At 45.4% G+C, this 24,965-nt stretch overlaps 1 protein-coding gene across 1 annotated transcript; it reads right to left on the bottom strand.

Annotated features, from left to right (window-relative positions):
* LOC128706344 (uncharacterized) lies at positions 1-24,965 on the bottom strand. The gene is made up of 3 exons (XM_070098129.1): positions 24,836-24,965; positions 7,607-7,772; positions 1-4,874 (listed from the first exon to the last, which is right to left on the bottom strand). Exons 2-3 carry the CDS (start codon positions 7,744-7,746, stop codon positions 2,276-2,278), a joined length of 2,739 nt encoding a protein of 912 aa, XP_069954230.1. The 5' UTR covers positions 7,747-7,772; positions 24,836-24,965; the 3' UTR covers positions 1-2,275.

The raw sequence follows: 24,965 nt of genomic DNA, 5'->3' as shown, positions 1-24,965 counted from the left end.
CCTGTGGTTCTTTCCACGGGGGTAGCGCCCCCCGTGGTTCTTTCCACGGGGGTAGCGCCCCCTGTTGTTCTTTCCACGGGGGTGAGCGCCCCCTGTGGTTCTTTCCACTGGGGTGAGCGCTCCCTGTGGTTCTTTCCACGGGGGTGAGCGCCCCCTGTGGTTTTTTTCACGGGGTTAGCGCCCCCTGTGGTTCTTTCCACGGGGGTGAGCGCCCCCTGTGGTTCTTTCCACTGGGGTGAGCGACCCCTGTGGTTCTTTCCACGGGGGTGAGCGCCCTCTGTGGTTCTTTCCACGGGGGTAGCGCCTTCTGTGGTTCTTTCCACGGGGGTGAGCGCCCCCTGTGGTTCTTTCCACGGGGGTGAGCGCCCTCCTGTGGTTCTTTCCACGGGGAGAGCGCCCCCTGTGGTTTCCACGGGGGTGAGCGCCCCCTTTGGTTCTTTCCACGGGGTAAGCGCCCCCTGTGGTTCTTTCCACGGGGGTGAGCGCCCCCTGTGGTTCTTTCCACGGGGTGAGTGCCCCCTGTGGTTCTTTCCACGGGGGTAGCGCCCCGGATATATACATCTATAACAACTTTGTACATATTGACAGTTCAAACAGACTCCTGTACAGTTAACTCTTGAATGTTAGAGGGTGAGTGGGAGTGTGGGAGTGAGAGTTGGAGTGTGAGAGTGAGGGAGTTAGGGATGGAGGGAGGGTGGTAGTGAGGGTTGAGGAGGAGAGGTAGAAAGTAGAGGGAGAGTGGGAGTGAGGGAGGGAGTGAGGGTGTGAGGTAGGAAGCACAATTAGAGTGGGAGTGAGGGAGTACAAAGAAGATTGTACGGTAGTGTGAGCAGAAGCAGCAGCAGCCGCAATAGCAGCCGCCGCTGCCGCCGCTGCCGCCGCTGCCGCCGCTGCCGCCGCTGCCGCCGCTGCCGCCGCTGCCGCCGCTGCCGCCGCACCTAGTTGCTGAGGCTGTGACAACATCCCATCCTGGCGATGACGTCTGTCTTGGCGTAGGAGACCGTGGCTGTGTAGTGTCTGTGTCTGCTGCCCTGCCTGCTTGCCTGCGCAGCCTGCCTGCCTGCCTGCCTGCCTGCCTGCCTGCCTGCACAGCCTGCCTGCCTGCCTGCACAGCCTGCCTACCTGCATGCCTGCCTGCACAGCCTGCCTGCCTGCTTGCCTGCACAGCCTGCCTGCCTGCACAGCCTTCCTGCCTTCCTGCCTGCACAGCCTGCCTGCCTGCCTGCACAGCCTGCCTGCCTACCTCCCTTCCTACCTTTCTCCTCTTCCTACCTGCCCTGCTTACCTTCCCCTACACTTGTCTGCTTCCTGTCTGCTCCTGTCCCTAGTTGTTTACATCCCCTGTCTGTCTCTATCCTCGCCTTCTCTGCGCCTACGACTGACTCACGCCTGCGACTGACTCACGCCTGCGACTGACTCACGCCTGCGACTGACTCACGCCTGCGACTGACTCACGAAATCATAATGACACGATTGCAAACATACCTAACCATGGGCAGGGATAGAACCCGCCCGTGGGTCATTATATAACAAGACCCGTGTCAGGAAACACTTAGTCCTGTTTCCTGACGAACCTAATCTAACCTAACCTAACCTAACCTAACCTATCCTAACCTAAACAACACTTCTTGCTCACTTCCGTCCTGCTTCTAACTCTCTCTTTGCCTTGCCAATTGAACCCAGAAATGTATATTCAGTTCTTCAACCCTCTGGAGATCCCAATGTTTCAGCTTCTAGCATCAATTTACACAACAGTTGTTCATAGTTATAACCAAAATAATGTTCTTTTGTACATGTTCAGTGTTCCTTATCCTCGTTGAAAAATATCAATCTTTCACATAAATCTGTCACTGCTTGTTCACGGCCTACTTGCAATTATACGTGAATAGATATGTCTAGATCTGCTTAGGTCTACATTTTATTGACAGTTACTCAGGACATGATTAACCTTAGTACCTGTCATGTAGTATCTGTCATATAGTACCTGTCATTTATTTGTCTGCTTCAGTAATGCTATGATAAAAGCGTTTTGAGTTTTCAAACGTTTTTCATACAGTTATTAATCTGTCTTGCTATATAGCCTGTCAGATTCCATCCTCCAAGAGGAGTGGGGGAATATACTTGTGAATCTAATAGGCACTTCTGTAAGGAAGTTGGAGTGGTGTGGCGGGAAGCCGGCAGGTGGCTGACATGAAGGAAGGGAGAGAGACACGTCGGGGCTTCACACGGTGGTCTCGTAGTCAATACAGACGACGTCGTCAGCATGGGCTCGTTGTCACCAGGTGTCGTTCTCTGGCGGGAGTAGCAGGTCCTGTGTGGTACTCTTCAGTCCTGTCCCGTTGTTGACAGCCGCTGTCGCAGCCGCTACCACCACCTTCTGTGTCCTGGCCTGGAGCCTGTGAATCACCACGGCGAAGAAAAGGGATATTAGAGAGAGCATCAAGACGCCAGCGGCCACTAAATACACCCAGGGTAGTGTGGCCAGCAGACCGCATGCGGCCGCACCCTCGTCGGAGCCAGAGGGACAGTGAGAGACTCCATCACACCACAAGTCTTTGGGAAGACACGCTGCGATATCCGGGCACCGGTGAGGGCATGGGTCGGCAGCCTTGCTCACCAGCAGGGGCATTTTCAGTGGCCTCCAAATACCGATCCATGTCACCAAGAAGCGACCGGAGTAGTTGCCGACGTATTCCACTACAAGGTCCCGTGACTCCAGACGTTTGGGTTCAGATTGATCGTAGTCCTCGATGTAGGTAGCGAGGCTGGTGGTGAGCAAAGTGCTGGTGTTCTGGTAGAGGGAAGTATCTTCTTCGTACTGGAATTGAAACTCGAAGTCTTCCCAGCCACTGCTGAAGACATGGGTATACACATCCCGCCGCTCAGGGCAGATGGAAGCAATGGGTGTGGCTCCCCCAGCAGCGTACACGTTGATGCGGGAGGCCACCTGGCAGTTGGTCTCGGTGGCGCTAAAGCCTCTCACACGCATAAAGATGAAAGAGGTGTCTGCGGCGGTGATGAGGCGTGGCAGGGAGGCGCACAGGTCCCCCCGTCCTGCCCCAACAGTGAAGTTGCCGTAGCGGCCGCTCAAGTGACGTGTGGTCTCGTTGCAACCATCCGTCACCTCCAGCGGCGCCTCCAGCACCGCATATTCTCCCTCGAAGTAATAATCATTGTAGTCATTGGTCGGGGACATGTAAGGTACACTAAAGGTGAGCTGTATCATGTTAGTGTAGGACACCAGGCTGAAGTGACGCCCGTTGGAGACGTTACAGAGGCAGGCTCGCTCCACCAGTACACTGAGCCACGGTTCCTCTTTGATCTTGATGGCCGGGTAGCCCGGTTCTCCTCCGTGGGAACATTCATGCCTTCGTGACGAGTTGCGGTACACAGTTGTGCATTCTGGCCCCATCTTGGAGCGCAAGATTCTCAGTGATACCCGCTGATACGGAGCTACTTGGAAGGTGTAGACGCAACGCAGCCTGTTGGCACCTCCTCGTCCGAACATAAACACATCTCTGGGAGATGCGAAGAGCCGGTCAGGGCGCACACTGAAGGTGCGGTCGCAGGGGCCTCCGTCGGGGGTTGGATCACCCCACTGGCGGGTGTCAACAAACTCGTACCGTGCAAGGAACTCCACATGCGAGGGTGCTGTACCGGCGGCGTACCGTAGCGATAAGGTCATTGATGACATGGTGGAGACATAGCTCTCGTGAGGGGAACAAGGTGCAGAGTAAGGTCCAGGGGCATGTACTCCACTACACACTCGAGGTAGTTTGTCAGGCTTACAGAACCTGCCCAGTAAGAGATTGCTGCTGTTGGTGTCAACGCCGAGGACGGCGTCCCCATTGTAAATGCTGAGGGTGTTGGAGCATTGTGCTGGTTTGGGCATCTCTGGGTGTGCTACATGGCGATAGTGCAGGAAATATAGCCAGACAATCTCCGTAGTGCCAGCCAGTAGTCTCCAAATGCATGTGGTGTTAGGGAGCAACGAGTGGGCGGAAGCCTGTACGTACCCGCTTCGCTGTCCTTGACTGTTCGCTTCGTACTCACATTCAGACCCTCTGCGGACATAGGCCGTCGATTCGCGGTCCACGAACTCCACAGCCACGTCCAGTTCAAAGCCGAAAGTTCGACGTCGAGGTGAGTCTTGGAAGGGAAAGTCGAAGGGCGAGGCGTGGAAGAGCAGGAGCATATCTGGTCCGCTAGCAACCAGCTCTGAGAGGGGTGCTCCACCCTTACACAGTTTAGCTAGCACCGGCGCCCTTGTTGTGTTCCCATCGTAGGCCACCAAGTAGTCGTGAAGGATATGGCAGGAGTTTCCCACCTCCAGGCGCCGCTCCCGGGAGAGATGCGGGGCATTGCGGTCTTTGATGTAGATGAGGTGAGGGTTGCGCTGGAACACCGCCACTAGCGCTACCTTGCCGTCGGGAACGCGCGTCTGACGGATGTGGTAGTAACAAGTCAGATTACGGGGGTACATCCCTGGGAAATTGGGAGACTGGATCTTGCAGTTTTTCTTGTCACAGTTCTCGAAGTACTTGTCACAGAAGGAGTTCGGGAGGTCTTCACCCCTGTAACTTGGGCTGTAAGGCGCCCCGTAGCGCAGAACGGCCCTCTCCTTGCGCAGGAACCTATAGGAGAGTCGGAGCATAACTGTATCCTGCTGAAGGAAGGATCCAGGGTTGGTCATGCCTGGGGTGGTGTTGCTGACGTTGAAGACCCTCAGCATGAGCGTGATGGCAGTGGTCTCAGAGTAGTAAACATTGTGTCCCCAGGATGTTCCACACCAGAAGCCAGCATTGAGGGGACGACTTAGCTCCTCGATCTGCATGTGGCCGTCAGGGCACCCTGCCGATGTGTGCGACACGAACCTGCAACACAGCAGTGATGAGTTAATGGGGGTTTCAAGACTATCCATTATGATGAGAGGCTTAATAATTGCATGTCCCATCCACCACCAGTCAAGATACTTTAATAACTAACTGAAGTACATTCAGTGTATACACAATAAGACATACGCCTCTCGGTGTATATACAGTTGACCGTCATTTTACACAAGTTTATTTGGCACGATTTGGTTACAGGACGATTGGAGAATTGTGGCACAATTTTATACAACACTTCGTAAAATTAATTTAACAAGATTCAGTTTGCAGGAGGGGAAAAAATTTCCCTACCTCAAGCTGCCGCCTTGTTGTGGGTCAGCGGGGAAGACCTCCCACCATATCCTGCCCCCATCCCCGACACCCCCGACACCACAATCCCAGCATTAGTGAAAACGTGTTCAGTTCCACTTCTCTCCTACAAGCTAGCTGTGTTTGTGAATTGTGTTTTGATCTTTTAATTACCATATCTTGTATCTGCCAAGCAATCATGACACCCAGTAGGCATATCAGTGTTGCTGAAAGTGGCAAGAAAAGGTATAAGCATTTAAGTCTTAGAATTAACGAAGAAAACAGATACAGTGGTACCTTGAGTTACGAGTTCAATTCGTTCCATGACCGAGCTCGTAACTCAATTTGCTCGTATATCAAATCAATTTTCCTCACTGAAATTAACTGAAATGCCATTAATCCATTCCAGCCTCCAAAAACCCACCCCAATTTTTTGGTTACGGGTTTTAAATAAGAAAAATGTATTTATAATTAATATTGTATGCCACACCCACCACCATCTCTACTAAACCCACCACCCTCACTACTTCACCCACCACCATATCTACTCCACCCACCATTATCACTACTCCATCCACCACCTTCTTTACTACACCCACCACCATCACTACTCCACCCACCACCCTCTTTACTACACCCACCACCCTCACTACTCCACCCACCACCCTCACTACTCCACCCACCACCCACTCTACTCCCATCACTATCAATACTCCACCCACCTCCATCACTACTCCACCCACCACCCTCTCTACTCCACCCACCACCCCTCATTACTCCACCCACCACCCTCTCTACTCAACCCACCACCCTCACTACTCCACCCACCTCCATCACTACTCCACTGACCACCATGACTACTCCACCCACCATTATCATTACTCCACCCATCTTAATGTTTCTGGAAAATCTCTGTTGAAATAGAGGTTACCTCTTCCCCAGATTTATACAAGAACCAAACAAGGGATGATGTACCTCACTACAATCTGGGATTAGTGTGACAGTATTATCCTTCCAGTTATGTCTTGGAAGAGCATGTGAGATGGGATGAAGTACCTGACATTCCTCTGGGTACAGAGTTGGATTTGACTTCAGATATGCCGCCAATTAGTGGCAGCAAATCTGTAGCTCACTCGTAACTCGGATTTTAGCTCACAACTCAAAGCAAAAAAATCGACAGAGCGAGAGCGATGGCTCGTAACTCGGAAAATTCATAAGTTGGGGCACTCAAGGCAGTCAAGGTACCACTGTATTAGACAAAAGATAACCTGTGGCCATAATGAAGCATCAATTTGTGCACATAAAACGAGGTAAATATGAGTTTGTGTGATTGACTAACTTACTGAATGGTTGACTGACTTGATTGAATGACTTACTGACTTGATTGACTAACTTACTGAGTTTACTGAATACTTTACTCAATAACTTGACTGACTTACTGGCTTGACTGAATGACTTACTGAATTGACTGAATAACTTACTAAGTTGACTGACTGACTTACTGACTTGACTGAATGACTTACTGACTTGACTGACTGAGTGACTTGACTTACTGACCTGACTTAATGACTGACTGACTTGACTAACTGGCTTGACTGACTTGACTGAATGACTACTGACTTGATTGACTGACTGACTTGACTGACTGACTTTGACTGACTGAGAGACTTAACTGACTGACAGACTGAATGACTTGACAGACTGACTGACTTACTGAATGACTTAAAGTTAGACTTTTTCACTGAAGAGGACCCTGAAATGATGTCTAGAGCAGCTGATGCCTTACCATCAGGGTAAAATAGAACAGAAATCCATTACAGAATTTATGCACACTCCAGTACAGTCATTGACTTCAGTACCAGTATCTCTACCATCCACCTCAGCCCAGTAGGGCCACAGCATAACTCTCAACTCTCTTCACAACCATCGACAAACACCAGCACCCACAATTTAATTAAAGTAAGAAATACTATTATTTCTGTTATATTTGTAGTCTTAAGCAGTAAAAAACATAATACATCACAACAATGAGCTACAACTACATATTCACTTTTATTTTTGTAAGATCTGGAGGTCTAAAAAAAAGTTGTTTGGCTTTTTTAGGGTTCCCAGGACCGTAACCCTATTTTTCCCATAAGTTCTTCAGTTCATCTCACACGGTTTTACCTAACAGCATTTTCAGTAACTACCGTGTTAAATGACGGTCTACTGTATATGCTTGTCACTGTTAAATACTTATGCTACAAAATAATGTTATCAAATATTATTATGTAAACTGTAATTATTTATTACTATTGTTATTATTATTATTATCAGTTACTATATAATAAGTCATTCAATTATAGGTCAAATTTACATGAGAACACTCTATATCAACTGCTTCCTCTACTCTGTAACAAGTTGACCTCTGCCCTCTACCATGACCTCACCTGCCCAAACTGAACTTCTCGATGCCCAACTGGACGAGGTCACCATAGAGGTCACCTGAAGCGATGAAGGTCAGCTGACAGAAGTGGGGCAGCGTGCCCTCGTGGGGCCGTGGCACCTGCAGTGTGTACGTTGCACCCATTCGGCCGTAGTAGGTCCTGTTGCAGGCTGTGGGTGTGGGTGTGGCAATAAGAAGCACAGTGAGTCAGTGGGAAGGTACATAATATCTGATAATCGTACATTTACATAAAATACTTGCTTGCTTCTCTGTCTCTCTCTCTCTCTCTGTCTCTCTCTCTCTCTCTCTCTCTCTCTCTCTCTCTCTCTCTCTCTCTCTCTATCTATCTATCTATCTATCTATCTATCTCCCTCTCTCTCTCTCTGCCTTCCCCACCATGAATATAAAAGATAAAGTCAGCGTCGTCCCCAGCTGCCTTGGTCGTGGCAAATACTCAAGGCATCGTTCAGGAAAATCACCTCACGGGAGAGCCTGTGTGAATGATGCTTTCTTACGAGAACACGCCAAGATTAGAGAGAGAGAGAGAGAGAGAGAGAGAGAGAGAGAGAGAGAGAGAGAGAGAGAGAGAGAGAGAGAGAGAGAGAGAGAGAGAGAAAGAGAGAGAGAGAGAGAGAGAGCGAGAGAGAGAGAGAGAAAGAGAGAGACAGAGAGAAAGACAGAGAGAAAGAGAGAGCGAATTTTCTTTTCCAAACCTATGGGATATATTTTGTTTGGCTCTGCATGTGAATATTCGTTGTGAGGGAAAAGTTCAATAGATAGGAGTAGCGATATAGTAACGATAGTTTCACTGCCGGCTACTAGTTAAGGTAGGGCAAGTCAAGCTCCCGCCTTTCTTCCCCCTCCCCTAAAGTGATAGTTTCACTGCCGGCTACTAGTTAAGGTAGGGTCAGTCTAGCTCCCGCTATCCCTTCCCCTCCCTCTTCCCCCCCCAGAAAGGTGACGTGTGGGGCTCTGGTCAAACAGTAAATCACTCGACTCACAGCTCCCAACACTACTCTTGGATGACAGTGAGGGTCACCTGTCAATCAACGAGAAGAACAGAAGACGTCATTGTCTGCATCGCTATTGGGCCGTGCAGACCCCCTTGCCTGACGCTCCTCAGTAACCTGACAGCAGTGGTACGAGGAGGTGTTGTGCATTCGCTGCCTGGATGAGGTAGAGTGCGGTCGTGCTTTGCACCCCTCTACTGTTTCCCAGACGAGCTAATCAGTCAACGACATGGCGCCAGGTGTGCGCAGGAGAATGAATACTGTGGGCATTGAACTTATTAGTGGGGCTTTAACACCTACGTCAGTCGATGTGTTATTGCCCAAAATTATACGAGAGACATATGGCATCAGAGACGAGGATTTATATGGAGTGGCACTGAACGGTGTATATAGAATTTTCGTAAAAGTGCTAACTGCTCAAGTATACGAGGCTTTGGTTGATCGTTACCAAGATGTCAGCATTAATGTAACACCGGCAGTGAGGGTCAAGTTGATTGATGTATCACGACATTATTCGTGGGTTAAGCTCCGCAACGTGCCTTTTGAGGCTGATGAGGTAGATATTCGAAATGTTTTCGAACGTTATGGAACTGTACATCTGGCCCAACCTGGCAAATGGGTAAAAGGTGCTTACACAGGATTTCCTGAGGGTTCTTTTAATCTCAAGATGACGCTTAGGCATCCTATACCCTCGTATGTATATCTCGAAGAGTTTAGAACCCAGGTAATGGTAGCGTATGCAGGGCAGAGACGTACGTGCCGACTGTGTGGCGAATTTGACCATATGGCGGCAGACTGTGGCAAGCGGAGTATGGCTCCTGGGCTGGCAAGGGGCGGAGCACCTGCACATGAGCACCCGATGCCTAAGGAAGAACGGGGGAAAGGAGGAGGGCGTGGTCGCATGGGGAGTGAAGAGGTAGTGGCTCCTCCAGTGGAATTGGAAGAAGGGGTGATCCATGAATCACCTGGCCCATCAACAGTGGCTCCTGGGCCGGCAAGGGGCGGAGCACCTGCACATGAGCACCCGATGCCTAAAGAAGAACGGGTGCAAGGAGGAGGGCGTGGTCGCATGTGGAGTGAAGAGGTGGTGGCTCCTCCTGGGGAATCGGAAGAAGTGGTGATCCATGAATCACCTGCCCCATCAACAGTACAGTTGTCAAGTGAGGAGGTACAGGAGGGCGCAGCAGTGAAGGCTATTGAGGAGGAGTTGGAGACGGTGATACAGGCTATGTTACAGTCTACGGAGGTGGAGTTACAGCGAACAAGACCCTGGGATCAGGGCAGAAGGTGTGTGTGGTGAAGGGGAGGATCAGGTGGCACCTGTGGTGGGCAGTGCGAGTGCCATGGAAGGGCATGGAGGCGGATTAAGGGTGGTAGAGGTGGAAGTCCATTGTGCTGGCTCCCAGGACTCAGATATGGAAACTGAGGGAGCTACAAGGAAAAGGGCAGCAGCGTCAGATTCGGACGATGTTCTGACACCAGCGCAAAGGCCGGGGAAAAAGACATGGGGTTATGGTACCCAGAGTGACTCTGCGAGAGGGCCACAACAGAAGGGGGGGGATGGTTGGGAAGGAGGGGGGAGTCTGTGGCAAAGGCACAGTCCAGGGGAACAGTCTGAAAGGGAAGAATCTTGACATGAGGCGGGGAAGGAAACCTTAAACTGGCCTCAGGTGTGTAACAATAAATATTAATGGTCTGTGTGATGGTGTTAAACGGGAGTGCTTCAGGATGTTTTTGAATAGGTACAAGGTTGACGTAGCTTTTGTGCAGGAGCACAATTTTAAGCTTGGTCGTGAATTAGTGGTGCCTGGGTATCAGTCTTATGTGTTGCCGTCTGAGCGTTTGAAAGGAGGAGTGGGTGTGTTGATCAGGGAGGCGAGCCCGTTTGTATTGCATAGGAAAGAGGGGGGGGGAGGGGGGAGAGTATTACGTGTGGAAGGATGGTGGATGGGAGAGAGAGTGGCGTTTGTGTGTGTGTATGCCCCAGCAGAAAGTGACGTGAAAGTGAAGATGGATTTTGTGCGGGAGGAGCTCGTGTATTACATACGCACGCTACCGTCTGTGGCGATTGTGGGGGGGGATTGGAATTGTGTAATTAAGAGGACAGACGTGGAACCCAGAGGAGCGGGATATTTTTCCACAGTCTTGGGGGGCCTGCTTAGAGATCTTCAGTTACGTGATGCTTTCGGGGGAGGTCTGTGGGAGGTGGAACATACGTTTATAAGAAGGGGATATGCGGCTCGTTTGGACAGGTTATATTTATCTCAGAGGGTTTTGGTAGAGTCTTTTAAAACTATTGAGATGGTGTCTTCCGATCATAGGGCGGTATTAGTGGAGGTGGGATGGGATGCTTTGGCTCGTAGGCAGGGAAGTTATTGGAAACTGAACACGATGGTTTTGGGGGATAGGGAGGGAGTGGAAGCGTTTGCAATATTTTGGGAACAGCTCTGTGATGACAGAAGGACTGAGGAAGATGTGGTAGGATGGTGGGATAGTGTGGCTAAGTTACGATTATGTCAATTTTATGTGAGGGAGGGCAAACGCATTAATCAATTGCGGTATGGTTTGTCAAATTACTTAGAATCTAGATTACGGAATTGTTACGAGGGGGGGGCTGTGGCCGGGGTGTACCCGGTGGAGGATATACACATGTTGAAGGACAGAATATGGGATTTGCAAGAAGAACGTTTTGAAGCTGTACGGGTACAGGCGGGGTTGGACGAAGTACTCTGGGGCGACAAGCCATCAGCTTGTGTGCTGCGAGGACAGAAGGTACGACAGCGAACGACTACAATACCGAGTTTGCAAGTCATATCTTCTGTGGGGGGTTTTAGAGAGGGTCAGGTATTAAGGGACACCAAGGGGATGAGTGAATATGCAGATAGATGGTTTGAGGAATACGGGAAAAGTAGTGGGGTGGATGATGAGGTTCTTGGGAAGGTATGTGAGTATGTGCCGTGCAAACTGGGGAGGAGTGATCAGGAGGCACTGGGTGGGGTCATTGAGGAGGGGGAAATATGGAGAGCCCTTATGGACATGAGGAAGGGTAAGGCACCCGGGATCGATGGTTTACCTAGCGAATTTTATGTACAGCACTGGGGTCTGCTTAGGGGTTTCCTAGTAAGGATAATGAATGCCATGAATGTGGAGAAATTTTCTCCAGGAGGGGGGTATCAGCCCCCTTCAGCCCCCTTCAGCCCCCTTCAGCCCCCTTCAGCCCTCTCAGCCCTGAGGGGCCACTAGAAGGGGCGAGCGTCTTGTTTACTGCTAGAGTGAGTAATTGATCACAGATGCTATGCGTGGTCAAATGACCTCTGCTCCTTGCAGAGGTGTTGCAAAGTGTATTTTTATAAGAGACAGTACATCTCTTACTTAGCAGGACAATTAAGGAAAATCCTGCTCCCACTTTATTACCATAGTAAAGATAAGTGTACATTGTTGTCTATGATTAAGACAGCAAGAAACAAACATTATGCTTTGCTTCATCGAGGAGTTGACAAGGATGCAAGGTACTAGGTCAGCGTTTTTTTTTTTTGTGCTAGGGCAGTGACGGCTTGGGGTGGTGTACTGACGCCAGACTAACTTTGACTCTACTACGAGACACTGACGCCAGGATAACCAGCAAAGGACACTGATCTGTGCGTTAGTGTGAATAAAGTGTCTCACACAACACAATAAACACTTAGAGAAGTGTGATCAGCTTCTCTTGTGATACATTGTGAACAATAAAAACAAATCTTGTTGAACATAGTGTACCAGTGTGCGTTTCCTAGACAATGGAAGACGTGGACATCCAAGGACACTTCAGCTTCTATCAAGTCACCGATATCTGTCGAAGGTGTTGAGAACACCATAGCTCACGTTACAAAGAGCAAGGTATGTTACGAATTTCTTGTAGATCGGGGGATTGCGCAATTCTTGAGTCACAAGGAGTTTGTAATCAACCTATAATCGGCAGTAAGGTGTGGACTTTTGAGTCCAAACAAGTAAGTATTCGTCAGCCATCATCAAATGAAATATGCTGACATAACACCCCCTAGGGGTAATATACTTACAAATTGTATCTCTTGACAGCCCACTGTTGTGATGGTTTCGACAGCATCTAGACCTCGTCTGCAGGGACGGCTGTGTAGACGATTTGCTGTCATTTATCAGCTAAGTGTTCATTATATAATTATATCTTAGCTGGTAAGGCCAAATTCTCAAAAGAGCTTTGGTCGTGCTCGAACCGGATAAAGACCACACTGTGGTCCAAATATGTTGTACTACAGTGTACAAATAACCTATGAGCCAAGGTCCTTCGAAAAAACCTGTAAAACTAGTGTTTTACAATATAAATCAGTATAAATGAGTCCCTCCAGACTCAATCACAGAGAATGGGCAGCCAAAAGAAAACGGGCGCTCACCCAGCGTTCACCCAAAGGAAAACGGGCGCTCACCCAGCGGACACCCAAAGAAAACGGGAGCTGGGTGACTCACCCACACCCTGCATCAACTGCTCCAATCTCGAGAAATTGCTGACTTAAGACAACACCCAAGTTGTTTGTCTGAGTGTATATACACACAGTGTTTATAATGTTTATAGACAGAAATTAAGAGACAAGATTGTGTTAAAGTTTGTTTCTTATAGATTTACCTGTTATATTAAAGGAACTTATATATAAAGTGTAAGCTTTCAAATATATATTAACAGTGAAATTTATATATGTGTAAGTAATATTCACGTGTGATTACAGTTATACAGTGACATTTATAGTGTATAGTGAATGAAGTGTATAACATCGTTATTTACGATTAATCATCGTGGGCAGGCTGACACAGCAAACTCTAAGTCGTAAACATCAGCCACATGTACTCTGTACCCTCATGGTCATTAACCCTGAGGTTAAGCTTAGTGGGTCAGTAGTGTCTGACTCGATTATTGCTGACTTAAGCATAACAAAACCTCAGCTGTCCATAGCAGTACAGTGTTTTTTAAACACTCTAAGTGTGGTGCTAGAATTTTCAGTATACCATTAAAATGGCTTGTTTGAAAACTCAGTTTCAGTCTTTACAGACTAAGATTACACAATTAGAAAATCTAATTTCAGTCTGTCTAGGATTAACTCAAGATACAAACATAGATTTTGATGATCTTGAGGTCAAGTTTGAATTATTTACACAACGTATGAAAATAATTAATTCAGACTATACACATTATGAAAATAAATTTCTTGAATCAGATCCATCTGAAGATGAAATTAAAAATGTTTTGGATACTTTTAGTGATCAACAATTAAGGTGGACAGGAGTACAGGCTATCTGCCGTAAAACTCTGTTACAGAGACCTACTACTAGTGGTCAAACACCTGTTACACCTGTAACAACAACAAGTGTCCCATTACCAAGCTTACCTACATTGTCATTACCTATTTTCCAAGGTCATAATTATGAAGAATTCATTAGTGGTTTTCAATCCATAGTAAATTCACGAACTGACATAGATGAGATTGCTAAGTTCAATTACCTTAAATGTCTTGTGAAGGGAGAACCCTATGAACTGATTAAGTCATTTCCGGTGGTTAAAGGTAATTATCAACTAGCCTTACGTGTCTTAGCAGACAATTACTTTGATGATGACAAGGCTAGAGTTAGACATGCAGTCTTAATATCAAGCTTGAAGCCACCCAAACATTGTTTTTCAGACTTACAGGCATTTAGAATTACATTAGACAATAGTCTCAGATCTCTAGGTGCTAAATATGACCTAAGACAATGTGATTGGTTTATCAGTGGTATTGTACAAGATAAGTTGTCACCACAAACTATTGAACGATTAAATATTATGTTCAATAAACGCTATTTCACTTGTGAGGAAATTAGCAATGGTTTACAAACAATAGTTTCATGCATGCAAGCAACGAGACAAGATGAAAAATCCACAAATCCCGTGGATAATAAACCTTCAACTCAGTATAAAAAGAGTATACCTACTCCCACTAAACCACATAATGGGAAATCCCATATAGGCATTTATCAAGCTGTGAATACAACAGACAGTAAACAGACTGTCATACATAAACGTACTCCAAAATGTGTACTTTGTGACGGAACACATTGGGCACAGTATTGTATTCAATACACATCAATGGAGGCACGTAAACAACGTGTTCATCAGCTGAAAAGGTGCATCAAGTGTTTAGGTGAACACAAGGGAGGAAAATGCTCACTGAAGAAGTGTTTTAAATGCAAGGGTATGCATCATACAGCATTATGCCCAAATACTTTTGCTGAACAGCAGCAGACTTCCACAGAATCAGGAAGTCAACAAGCAACAGCATTAAATGTGAGAGATAAGTTTAAAGCAACTGCTCTCCCGATAGCTCGAGTTGAGTTATCTAATAAATTACACAAAACCAATGTGCTAACACTATTTGATCAAGGCTCACAAAGGTCCTTCATAAGAAGAACAGTGTTGCAGAAACTGAATAAACAACCCTATGCCAAAATACAGTTAGATATAGCTGGGTTTTTCCATAATTCTGGTAAACAGACATATGACCTAGCCAAAATCACTGTTGGTCTAGGAACCAGGAAAAAGACAGTAGAAGCTGTGGTAGTAGATGATTTGCCTAAGTCTGTGCAGATCCAGGGATTAAAAGAAACAGTTGCAGCACTGAAAGCAGCTAAGGTCAAGTTAGCCTGTCCTGACATACAGACGGACACAATTAGTCCAATTGATTTAATCATTGGAAGTGATTATTATCACTGTTTTGTGCAAAATATAGTAAGTAAACATGATGTTCACTTGCTGAAAACAGCAGGAGGCCACATGATATGTGGTCCCATTCCCTCTCAAAGTGGGAAAGAAGCTGATATTGATTCAGTGGAAAATGTACTAGTTACGAGAATAACCGCTGATCATGTACCACAGCAAAAATTATCATTACTGGAAGAAATGAATGAACCAGTTGATAAGTTGTGGGATTTAGATGCGATAGGTATTGATGTAAATAAACCAAGCCCACAAGAGTCTCAGACTTATAACCAATATTTGGACACTGTCAAATATAAAGATGGACAGTATTGGGTTAGGTTACCATGGAAATTAAATCCACCACATCTGCCTAGCAATTATCGCATGGCTTTCGGACAGATGAAAGCACAAATACATGAGCTCAGGAAGAATCCAGAGTTACTGACTGTCTATGATAATATCATACAAGAACAGTTGGACAATAAATTCATTGAGGAAATAGTCGAAGATAAGTTGAAGACAAACGCTCATTATCTCCCGCACCATGGAGTCAGAAAAGATTCTGAAACCACTCCACTACGTGTTGTATATAATTGCAGCGCACGTGCAAATAAAGATGTAGCAAGTCTTAATGACTGTCTGATGACCGGACCCTCACTAACTGAGAAGCTTGGAGACGTGCTTATGAAATTTCGCACAAACCCATATGCCTACACGGCTGATATTTCCAAAGCTTTCTTAAGAGTAGGACTACAAGAAATAGATAGAGATTATACTCGATTCTTGTGGCCTGAAAATCCACATGATCCTCAAAGTCCTGTGAAAACTTATCGTTTCAAATCAGTATTATTTGGTGCAACATCCTCTCCATTCTTACTAGAAGCTACTCTAAATACACATTTGAAGAAATCTGAAAGTCCCTTCAAAGAAGTCTTAAAGAAAAGTTTCTATGTGGACAATCTTCAAGGTACTGTGAATAAAGAGGAGGATTTGAAATCCTTATACAGAGAAGCTAACAAGGAGATGAAAGAAGCAAATATGCCTCTAAGGATGTGGAATACAAATTCAAAGCAATTAAGGGAACTTATCAAAGAAGATTTCCCTGAAACTGAAATTCCTGATTGCAACAATATGCTGGGACTTAATTGGAACACACAGGAAGATACTTTGAGTCTCAAAAGGATAAACAATAAATCATGCAGTACACTCACTAAACGTAGTTTACTGTCAGAGGTATCACAATGTTTTGATCCTCTAGGACTCGTCTCACCAATTACCATAAAGGGTAAAATGCTTATGCAAGATGCATGGAAACTCAAAATTGGATGGGATGAGAACTTGCCTCTAGAAATGAGTCAAGCATGGGATGAAATATCCAGGGAGTTTAAACAACTTCATCAAATTAAATTTCCCAGACAAATAGGTCAAGAGGGAAACAATTACACATTACATGTGTTCTGTGATGCGTCAACCAGAGGTTATGGCGCTGTAGCTTACATGAGTAATGCTGAAGGAAGTACACTAATTACTTCAAAGGCCAGGGTCGCACCCTTGAAGGTCAGAACAGTACCACAATTGGAACTGACAGCACTCTATGTAGGTACAAAATTAGCTGTCTATCTCAACAAAGTACTTGATCATCTCACTATTGAAAAAACCGTGATCTGGAGTGATAATGAGGCAGTTCTCCAGTGGTTAAGAAATAATAAGAGTAAGTTGGTCTATGTACAGAACAGAGTAGCAGAAATAAAAGAGATGCAGAGAGATTATCTCTTTCTTCACGTCTCTACCCAAGAGAATCCAGCTGACATGTTGTCACGTGGTGTCCCACTCAAGAAATTTGTGGATAATAAATTATGGCTCCACGGACCGAACTGGCTCTCTGATGAAAATAACTGGCCTCAGCAAAAAGCTCACATTATGCCAGAAGAAACAGTCTGCTTGAACACAGCAGAAATAAGTTGTGTAAATACTGCAGACACAACAGAAATAGTCATTGATGGATCTAAATACTCATCTTTGGGTAAACTCTTAAGAGTTACAGCTCTTGTCTTTAAATTCATTAAAGGAATAAAACCTGATTATGAATGTCTTGAACCCATTAAATACTGGGTGAAACTAATACAGAAAGATGTGTTCTCTACAGAATATAAATTTCTAGAAACACAAGATAAATCCCCAAAGAAACCTGCCATGATTAATTCTTTAGGACTTTATCTCGACTCAGAAAGGATTATAAGATGTCGAGGAAGAATTCATAATTCTTCACTACCTAAAGAAGCCATACATCCAATATTGATCCCAAAGAATCATTGGCTAACAAAACTGATTGTGCAAAACGCCCACAGTAACGTGTTACATGGTGGGGTAGCTGACACACTTTGTCATATACGACAATCCTACTGGATACCTCAAGGTCGACAAAGTGTGAAAAAACAAATAAAGGACTGTATTACTTGTCGTCACTACGATATGCGAGTATGTCAGTATCCAGGTCCACCTCCATATCCCTCTGAAAGAGTTTGTCATATCACTCCATTTGAGGTGACAGGTGTAGATTATACTGGACCAATAATTTTAACCAACACTGTTGACAAAGTTCCCATCAAGGTGTACATCTGTTTGTTCACTTGTGCTACAACTAGAGCAGTACATCTAGAAGTAGCCACTGACATGTCTGCTGAAACCTTTATCAAATTATTCAGAAGGTTTGCAGCCAGAAGGGCATGTCCCAGACTGATGATTTCAGATAATGCAACGAACTTTGTTGCTGGTGCTGCCTATATAAGCAAGATCTTTGATCAACCAGAAGTACAACAGATGCTGAATCAACGCAGATGTCGTTGGAGATACATTCCTCCTAAATCTCCATGGCACGGCGGATTTTATGAAAGAATGATCGGCATTGTTTAAGGAAGACTCTTCATCGTCAGAGAATAGACTTAGAAGAATTCCGTACAGTTGTGACTGAAATAGAAAATAGAGTCAACAACAGACCTCTAACTTATGTTACCGATGATCTGGACAATTTAGAAGTGTTAAGTCCATCTCATTTACTCCATGGCAGAAGGCTCGAACCTGTTCCTCCCATGAATGATAAAGAAATCATAGAGGATCCTACTTATTTCGAACCTGAGCAACTCAGACGTAAATTCAAACACCTTAATAAAGTGATTGAACGTTGGGAGAAAATTTGGCGAGAAGACTATCTCACCTCATTGAGAGAACACTTCTATGGAGCTGGTGTTCCTGAAAATCATAAGTCCTTAAGACCTGGTGACATAGTGATTATCGACAATGATGGTCCGAGGTCCCAATGGCCACTTGGAAAAATTGTGACCATATATCCTGATGCAAATGGAATCATCAGGACAGTTGATGTTTTGAGCAAAGGTGTAGTGAATAAGCGGACAATAAATAAACTAGTGCCGTTAGAATTACACAGTGTTGAAAACAAAATTAGTGATTCTCCAGAAACCACACAGACTAAAGCTGTTCAGAAAAGACAAGCAGCAGTGGTGGCGAGTGGGAAAATTAAATTAATGTTAAGTGATGAATAGTTCACCTGCAGCGAACCTCCGCCGCCCCCCAGTGTGGAGAAATTTTCTCCAGGAGGGGGGTATCAGCCCCCTTCAGCCCCCTTCAGCCCTCTCAGCCCTGAGGGGCCACTAGAAGGGGCGAGCGTCTTGTTTACTGCTAGAGTGAGTAATTGATCACAGATGCTATGCATGGTCAAATGACCTCTGCTCCTTGCAGAGGTGTTGCAAAGTGTATTTTTATAAGAGACAGTACATCTCTTACTTAGCAGGACAATTAAGGAAAATCCTGCTCCCACTTTATTACCATAGTAAAGATAAGTGTACATTGTTGTCTATGATTAAGACAGCAAGAAACAAACATTATGCTTTCCTTCATCGAGGAGTTGACAAGGATGCAAGGTACTAGGTCAGCGTTTTTTTTTTGTGCTAGGGCAGTGACGGCTTGGGGTTGTGTACTGACGCCAGACTAACTTTGACTCTACTACGAGACACTGACGCCAGGATAACCAGCAAAGGACACTGATCTGTGCGTTAGTGTGAATAAAGTGTCTCACACAACACAATAAACACTTAGAGAAGTGTGATCAGCTTCTCTTGTGATACATTGTGAACAATAAAAACAAATCTTGTTGAACATAGTGTACCAGTGTGCGTTTCCTAGACAATGGAAGACGTGGACATCCAAGGACACTTCAGCTTCTATCAAGTCACCGATATCTGTCGAAGGTGTTGAGAACACCATAGCTCACGTTACAAAGAGCAAGGTATGTTACGAATTTCTTGTAGATCGGGGGATTGCGCAATTCTTGAGTCACAAGGAGTTTGTAATCAACCTATAATCGGCAGTAAGGTGTGGACTTTTGAGTCCAAACAAGTAAGTATTCGTCAGCCATCATCGAATGAAATATGCTGACATAACACCCCCTAGGGGTAATATACTTACAAATTGTATCTCTTGACAGCCCACTGTTGTGATGGTTTCGACAGCATCTAGACCTCGTCTGCAGGGACGGCTGTGTAGACGATTTGCTGTCATTTATCAGCTAAGTGTTCATTATATAATTATATCTTAGCTGGTAAGGCCAAATTCTCAACAATGAAAGACGGAGGTAAGATGGGAGAATCTCAGGCAACGGCGGTGGTGGTGTTGGTCCCAAAGGGTAAACAGCAGAGTCCCCTTCGGGATTACCGAGCCATTTCGTTGCTTTGTGCTGATTATAAATTATTTGCGAAAATTCTTGGGAATCGGCTTAAATGTGTTGTGGGGAGGGTCGTGTTTGAGTCTCAGTTTGGTTTACCTGGTAGGTCAATGAGTGCGGGCCACGGGATTATCAAGGGGTTCCTGGAGGACATGGAAAGGGGAAGAGGGGCGTTGGTGGCGTTGGATTGGCAAGGGGCTTATGATAGGGTGGAAAGAAAGGCTTTGAGGGAAATTCTCCTACGACAGGGGTTTGGCGAAGAAATAGTGGGGTGGGTGGATACGTTGTACTCAAACGCGAAGGTAAGGGTACATATCAATGGGTGTGTGGGGGGGGGGAGTCAACATGGAGCGGGGTCTTCGGCAGGGATGTCCTTTATCACAAATATTGTTTGCATGTGTTCAGGATCCCTTTTATAGGATGGTGGAGGATCGTCTAAGGACGGGGGGGAGGGATGGTGAGCTGAAGCCGTGGCCTGGTTTGGTGGGCTATGTTGATGATACCACTATTTTGGCAAGTGAGGAGACACGGTTAGGACTTTTGGGGGAAGTTGTACACACTTTTGGGAGAGCTACTGGGATGAAGGTAAATCTGGAAAAGTCAATGATCATGGGGCTGGGAGAGTGGACAGAGAGATTAGATTGGGGATGTGATGTTGTGCAGCGGAGGACCGGGAGTCTGAAAATCTGCGGTGTCATGTATGAGGCTGACCTGAGTGCTGCAAGGATTAGCAATTCGAATAGGATGGTGGAACAGGTGCAGCGACGGTTGGGAATGCTGCGACCTCACCATTTAACCCTTAGGCAACGTGCAATTGTCATCAATGTATTACTATATAGTAAAGTCTGGTTTGTTTCGGCTGTGATGCCGTTAACAGGAACGGCGATCACGAGTATTCTTAGAATGGTGTTCAAATTTTTGTGGGGTTCAGGGTGCAACTGGTTGCGAAGGGAGGTAGTGACATTGCCGGTATGTAGGGGAGGGTTGGGTTTGTTGGACTTGAGAAAGCGCGTGAAATGTGTGTTTATTAAGAGGGAAGTGATGAGTGCAGGTGGATGGAGGGAGGGTCAGCTAGATAAGGTACATGCTCACCTGAGGAAATGGTATGGAGGGGCGGAAATGAAGGAATGTGAGACAGTGTTACGCGCCTTAATGTTAGCCAGGGAACCAGGAAAAGTAAAGGTGGGAACTTTGTGTAAATTGTTAGAGAGACATGTAGTGGCGCCGGTTGAAGGGATCTACCCCATGTATGCATGGGATGTAATATGGCGAAGATTTAGCAAATTAAGGATACGACCTAGGGCGCGTGAGGTTATGTACCGTTTCCTGCATGGGATTTTGCCAACGGGAGCGATGCTCCGAGATAGGAGGGTTATTGAGGGTGGGGGGTGTGGCAGATGCAGTGGGGAAGAGACTGCGTATCATGTCGTCTATTTTTGTGAAGGTTTGGAGTGCATCAGGGTATGGATGCGTAAGGTAGTGGTGAGGGTGGGGGGTCAAGGTGTGTCGGTATTGCGAGCGTTGAGTCTTGATATGAGTGGTGTGGAGGAGAGTGTGGTAAGAGGTTTAGCATATGTCATCGTGGACTACATATATGTTTTATGGGGTATGAGGGGGAGGGTGGGTGGGGATGTGCTGAGAAGGACTTTGGCGGCGACGTTTTATCGAACTTTGTGTCGCAATAGAGACATTTTTGGGAAAAGGTGGGAAGAGTATTTTTCTGAGGGTTATAGAGGACTAACAATAGGGAATTTATTGGAGTTATAAGGGGCTTTAACTGCCGGGGTGAGTGGGTTGGTAAATGGGGGGGGGGGGGTTCAGGGGATTTCAACGGGCTCACCTCCTTGGGAATGCAGTGATGTGGTTGGGTGTGATTGGAGGTACTAGTGTGTGACCAGATGAGAGGTTGTGCAAGATAAGTTTTGCTTAGTTCCCTTGATGGGGAAGGTGTAAGGAGCAGATTAAATATATAACATGTATTAATGTATAACCTATAAATTATATAACATGTATATTTCTTTGGTAGAGTATTATGTTCCACTTGCACTGGTATTGCAATTGAATTTGAATTTTCTTGAGAAGGTTTTCCTTTCACTATTTCCTTGAAGCACTGAGTTATTTTTCCCTTTTTTGTAACGTGGTCCAGCATCAGTTTTGACGTAATTACCTATTATTATTATTCTTATTTAAGGTATTGTCATTTTGGTAGTCCTGTACCATTCATGGTTGTAAATAATGTTTCCTCAAGTGACATGTGTCATAATAATCCTAAATTGAGGATAATTAATGTCATGATTATTCAGGTTGGTGACGGGGTTAGTTTTCAATGTGTGTGTGTGAGTGGGGGGGGAGGGATGATAGGTCACCTGTGTTGCAGCACAGGTTTCTTAATAAGGCATATTGTAGGTCTGGTGTATTTGTTGCGAATTGTATTATGGGTGATTGTCATTAAGCTTGGTGCATTATTGTGTTGAGGTTGTAATTTTAGGAGTTTTGTTTATAGCCATTTTGTGGCCTTTGTTATTATAACTTTATTCCTTCTTAAATTGTGATATGTTTTATAAACTTGTATATAGTAGACTGTCAGATGTTGCCTGGATTGTTTTGTGTTTATATATTGTTTTACTGATGTTGTCCTTGTTCATTATTTTATATATGTACCTATTAATATTTGTACATGAAGTTTTAAATAAAATATAAAAAAAAAAAAAGTTTCATTGCCGGCTACTAGTTAAGGTAGGGTCAGTCTAGCTCCCGCTATCCCTTCCCCTCCCTCTTCCCCCCCCCCCCCGAAAGGTGACGTGTGGGGCTCTGGTCAAACAGTAAATCACTCGACTCACAGCTCCCAACACTACTCTTGGATGACAGTGAGGGTCACCTGTCAATCAACGAGAAGAACAGGAGACGGACTAACGTCCTGGAGACGTCCCATTTTGGATTGAATTACCTGTGCACCTGTATGAAATTGCAGGACGTAACCCCACATCATTGCAGCGGTAAAGAACCTGCTTTCCTGTCATCGGGATATAATACTCACGGCTATACTGTGAAGAACTAGCCAGTGGGTCGTAACCAACACCTGCGACCTCCCCCCCCATCATCAGCAACGGCTAAGAGTTCAACAACACGAAGTGTCACCAACACCAGACACCCCAATATATATATTAGCGTTGAGTTAAAATATTATTTTATTCATTTCATTTTTCATTTTTCTTTCAAATAGGATGTACCTGTCATGTTTTATGTTTGCTTTAATAAATAATAAAGTGTTTATCTTTGTTAATTATTATTTCGTTTTCTATTCGTTAATTTTCCTGAGGAGGAGCCAGCTTTGGTAATACTGTCTGAAGTTATTACAGAGCTGAGTAAGCCTTCACATTCGTGTACGTGTTTATGTGTGGGTGTGTATGTGTGTGTGTGTATGCGTGCGTGTGTGTGTGTGTGTGTGTGTGTGTGTGTGTGTGTGTGTGTGTGTGTGTGTTTGTGTGTGTGTGTGTGTGTGTGTGTGTGCACGCGTGTGTATGTGCTTGTGTGCCCGTCTGATCGCTTTAATAATTGAGAGAACAGCAGAGAATCAATAACTGGAAACTTGCCCATACAACAGGTGTATGTATGAGAACAAGTGTATGCGAAAAATATATATCACATACAGAACTTTTCTCGCTCCAGTACAGGACACATTAAAATCCGAGCGCAGGTAGTGGAAGGTAGGTCATAGTGCAGTCAGGTGTAATGTGTTGGTGAGGTCACCTTTTGGCCTTTCAGAGAAATGTAAACAAAATTGGTGTTTGACACAACTGGATTGCTATAATAATAATAATAATAATAATAATAATAATAATATTTATTTCTACAAGTATATGGTACAACTTACACAGACCATAGCTGACATCAATGACATAGAAAGTCCCTTGTTGTGCAGAGCACCTCGAGCAACTTAGGGTAATTTTGTCCCCCAGGATAAGACCGCATCAGTCGGTTATGTTGTGTTGTATTCAAGGCGACGAGGCTTGTACATGTCCCCTTCTTGTCTGATTCCCCTCTCATCGCCCCAGTATAAGTTAGGTTATTTAGTACTACTGTCCATCACACAGATGTTACTGTCTGTATAATATTGGTGTTGAAAATGGTATAACAATACCAATAAGATGGTAATTTACAGTTTTTATTGTTGAAGTATGTCACCGGCACAGTAGGCTTCTTCAGTCAAATGCAGAGGCAGCAGGTGTAGTAGTGATGTGAAGATGATGTAATGCTTGAGGTGGTCAGTCCATCAGCCTGGAGAAGAGTTCAACTCCATGGGCTGGAATGATATAAAGATGAAGTATGAAACCGACGTCTTAATACACCTCCTGCCTCTTTCCTTGATTGAAGAAATCTACTGTTTAGGCGACCTGTTGAACATTTGTCTGTCGATGTTTCACCCACGTAGATCTTGTCACAGCCTCCACTCGGAAAAACGTCGACTTATATTTTAGTGTAAGAGGGACAAGTTTAACTATATAAACATCACTTCCTACAATATATCGTAATATACTTTAGCAATACAGTTGTGCAAAATCATAAGAAACTTTAACCTATCAAAAGTTCTAGCCAAGTTCCATTGACAGAACACGGCTGTCAGGTGACCTCACGCGTCACAACACAGCTGAGATCCTCACATCTGACTGTCAGATGTGTCGTATCTAGTGTGCTAGTTACCGTGTGGAATTTACATGATTTAAAGAGCAAGGAGGAGAGAGTACTCACGAGTACATCCTGCAGGTTCGTCACTGTGATCAACACAGTCGTGGTGACCATCACAGTAGCGGTCAAGGCTGACACACTGCTTGTTACGACATGGGAACTCTGCTACCGTGCACGCCGCCCACGACGCCCG

The sequence above is a fragment of the Cherax quadricarinatus genome, chromosome 4 (assembly GCF_038502225.1).
Source record: "Cherax quadricarinatus isolate ZL_2023a chromosome 4, ASM3850222v1, whole genome shotgun sequence".
NCBI classification, from domain to species: domain Eukaryota; kingdom Metazoa; phylum Arthropoda; class Malacostraca; order Decapoda; family Parastacidae; genus Cherax; species Cherax quadricarinatus.
Note: the sequence above shows the minus strand (reverse complement) of the source record. Positions and strands in the feature narration are given on the sequence as shown.

Coding starts and splice junctions, on each gene's coding strand:
- LOC128706344 (XM_070098129.1), bottom strand. CDS start 7,746: ATGGGTGCAACGTACACACTGCAGGTGCCACGGCCCCACGAGGGCACG. Junction 4,875..7,606: donor GAGAAGTTCAGTTTGGGCAG/GTGAGGTCATGG, acceptor GCTGTGTTGCAG/GTTCGTGTCGCACACATCGG.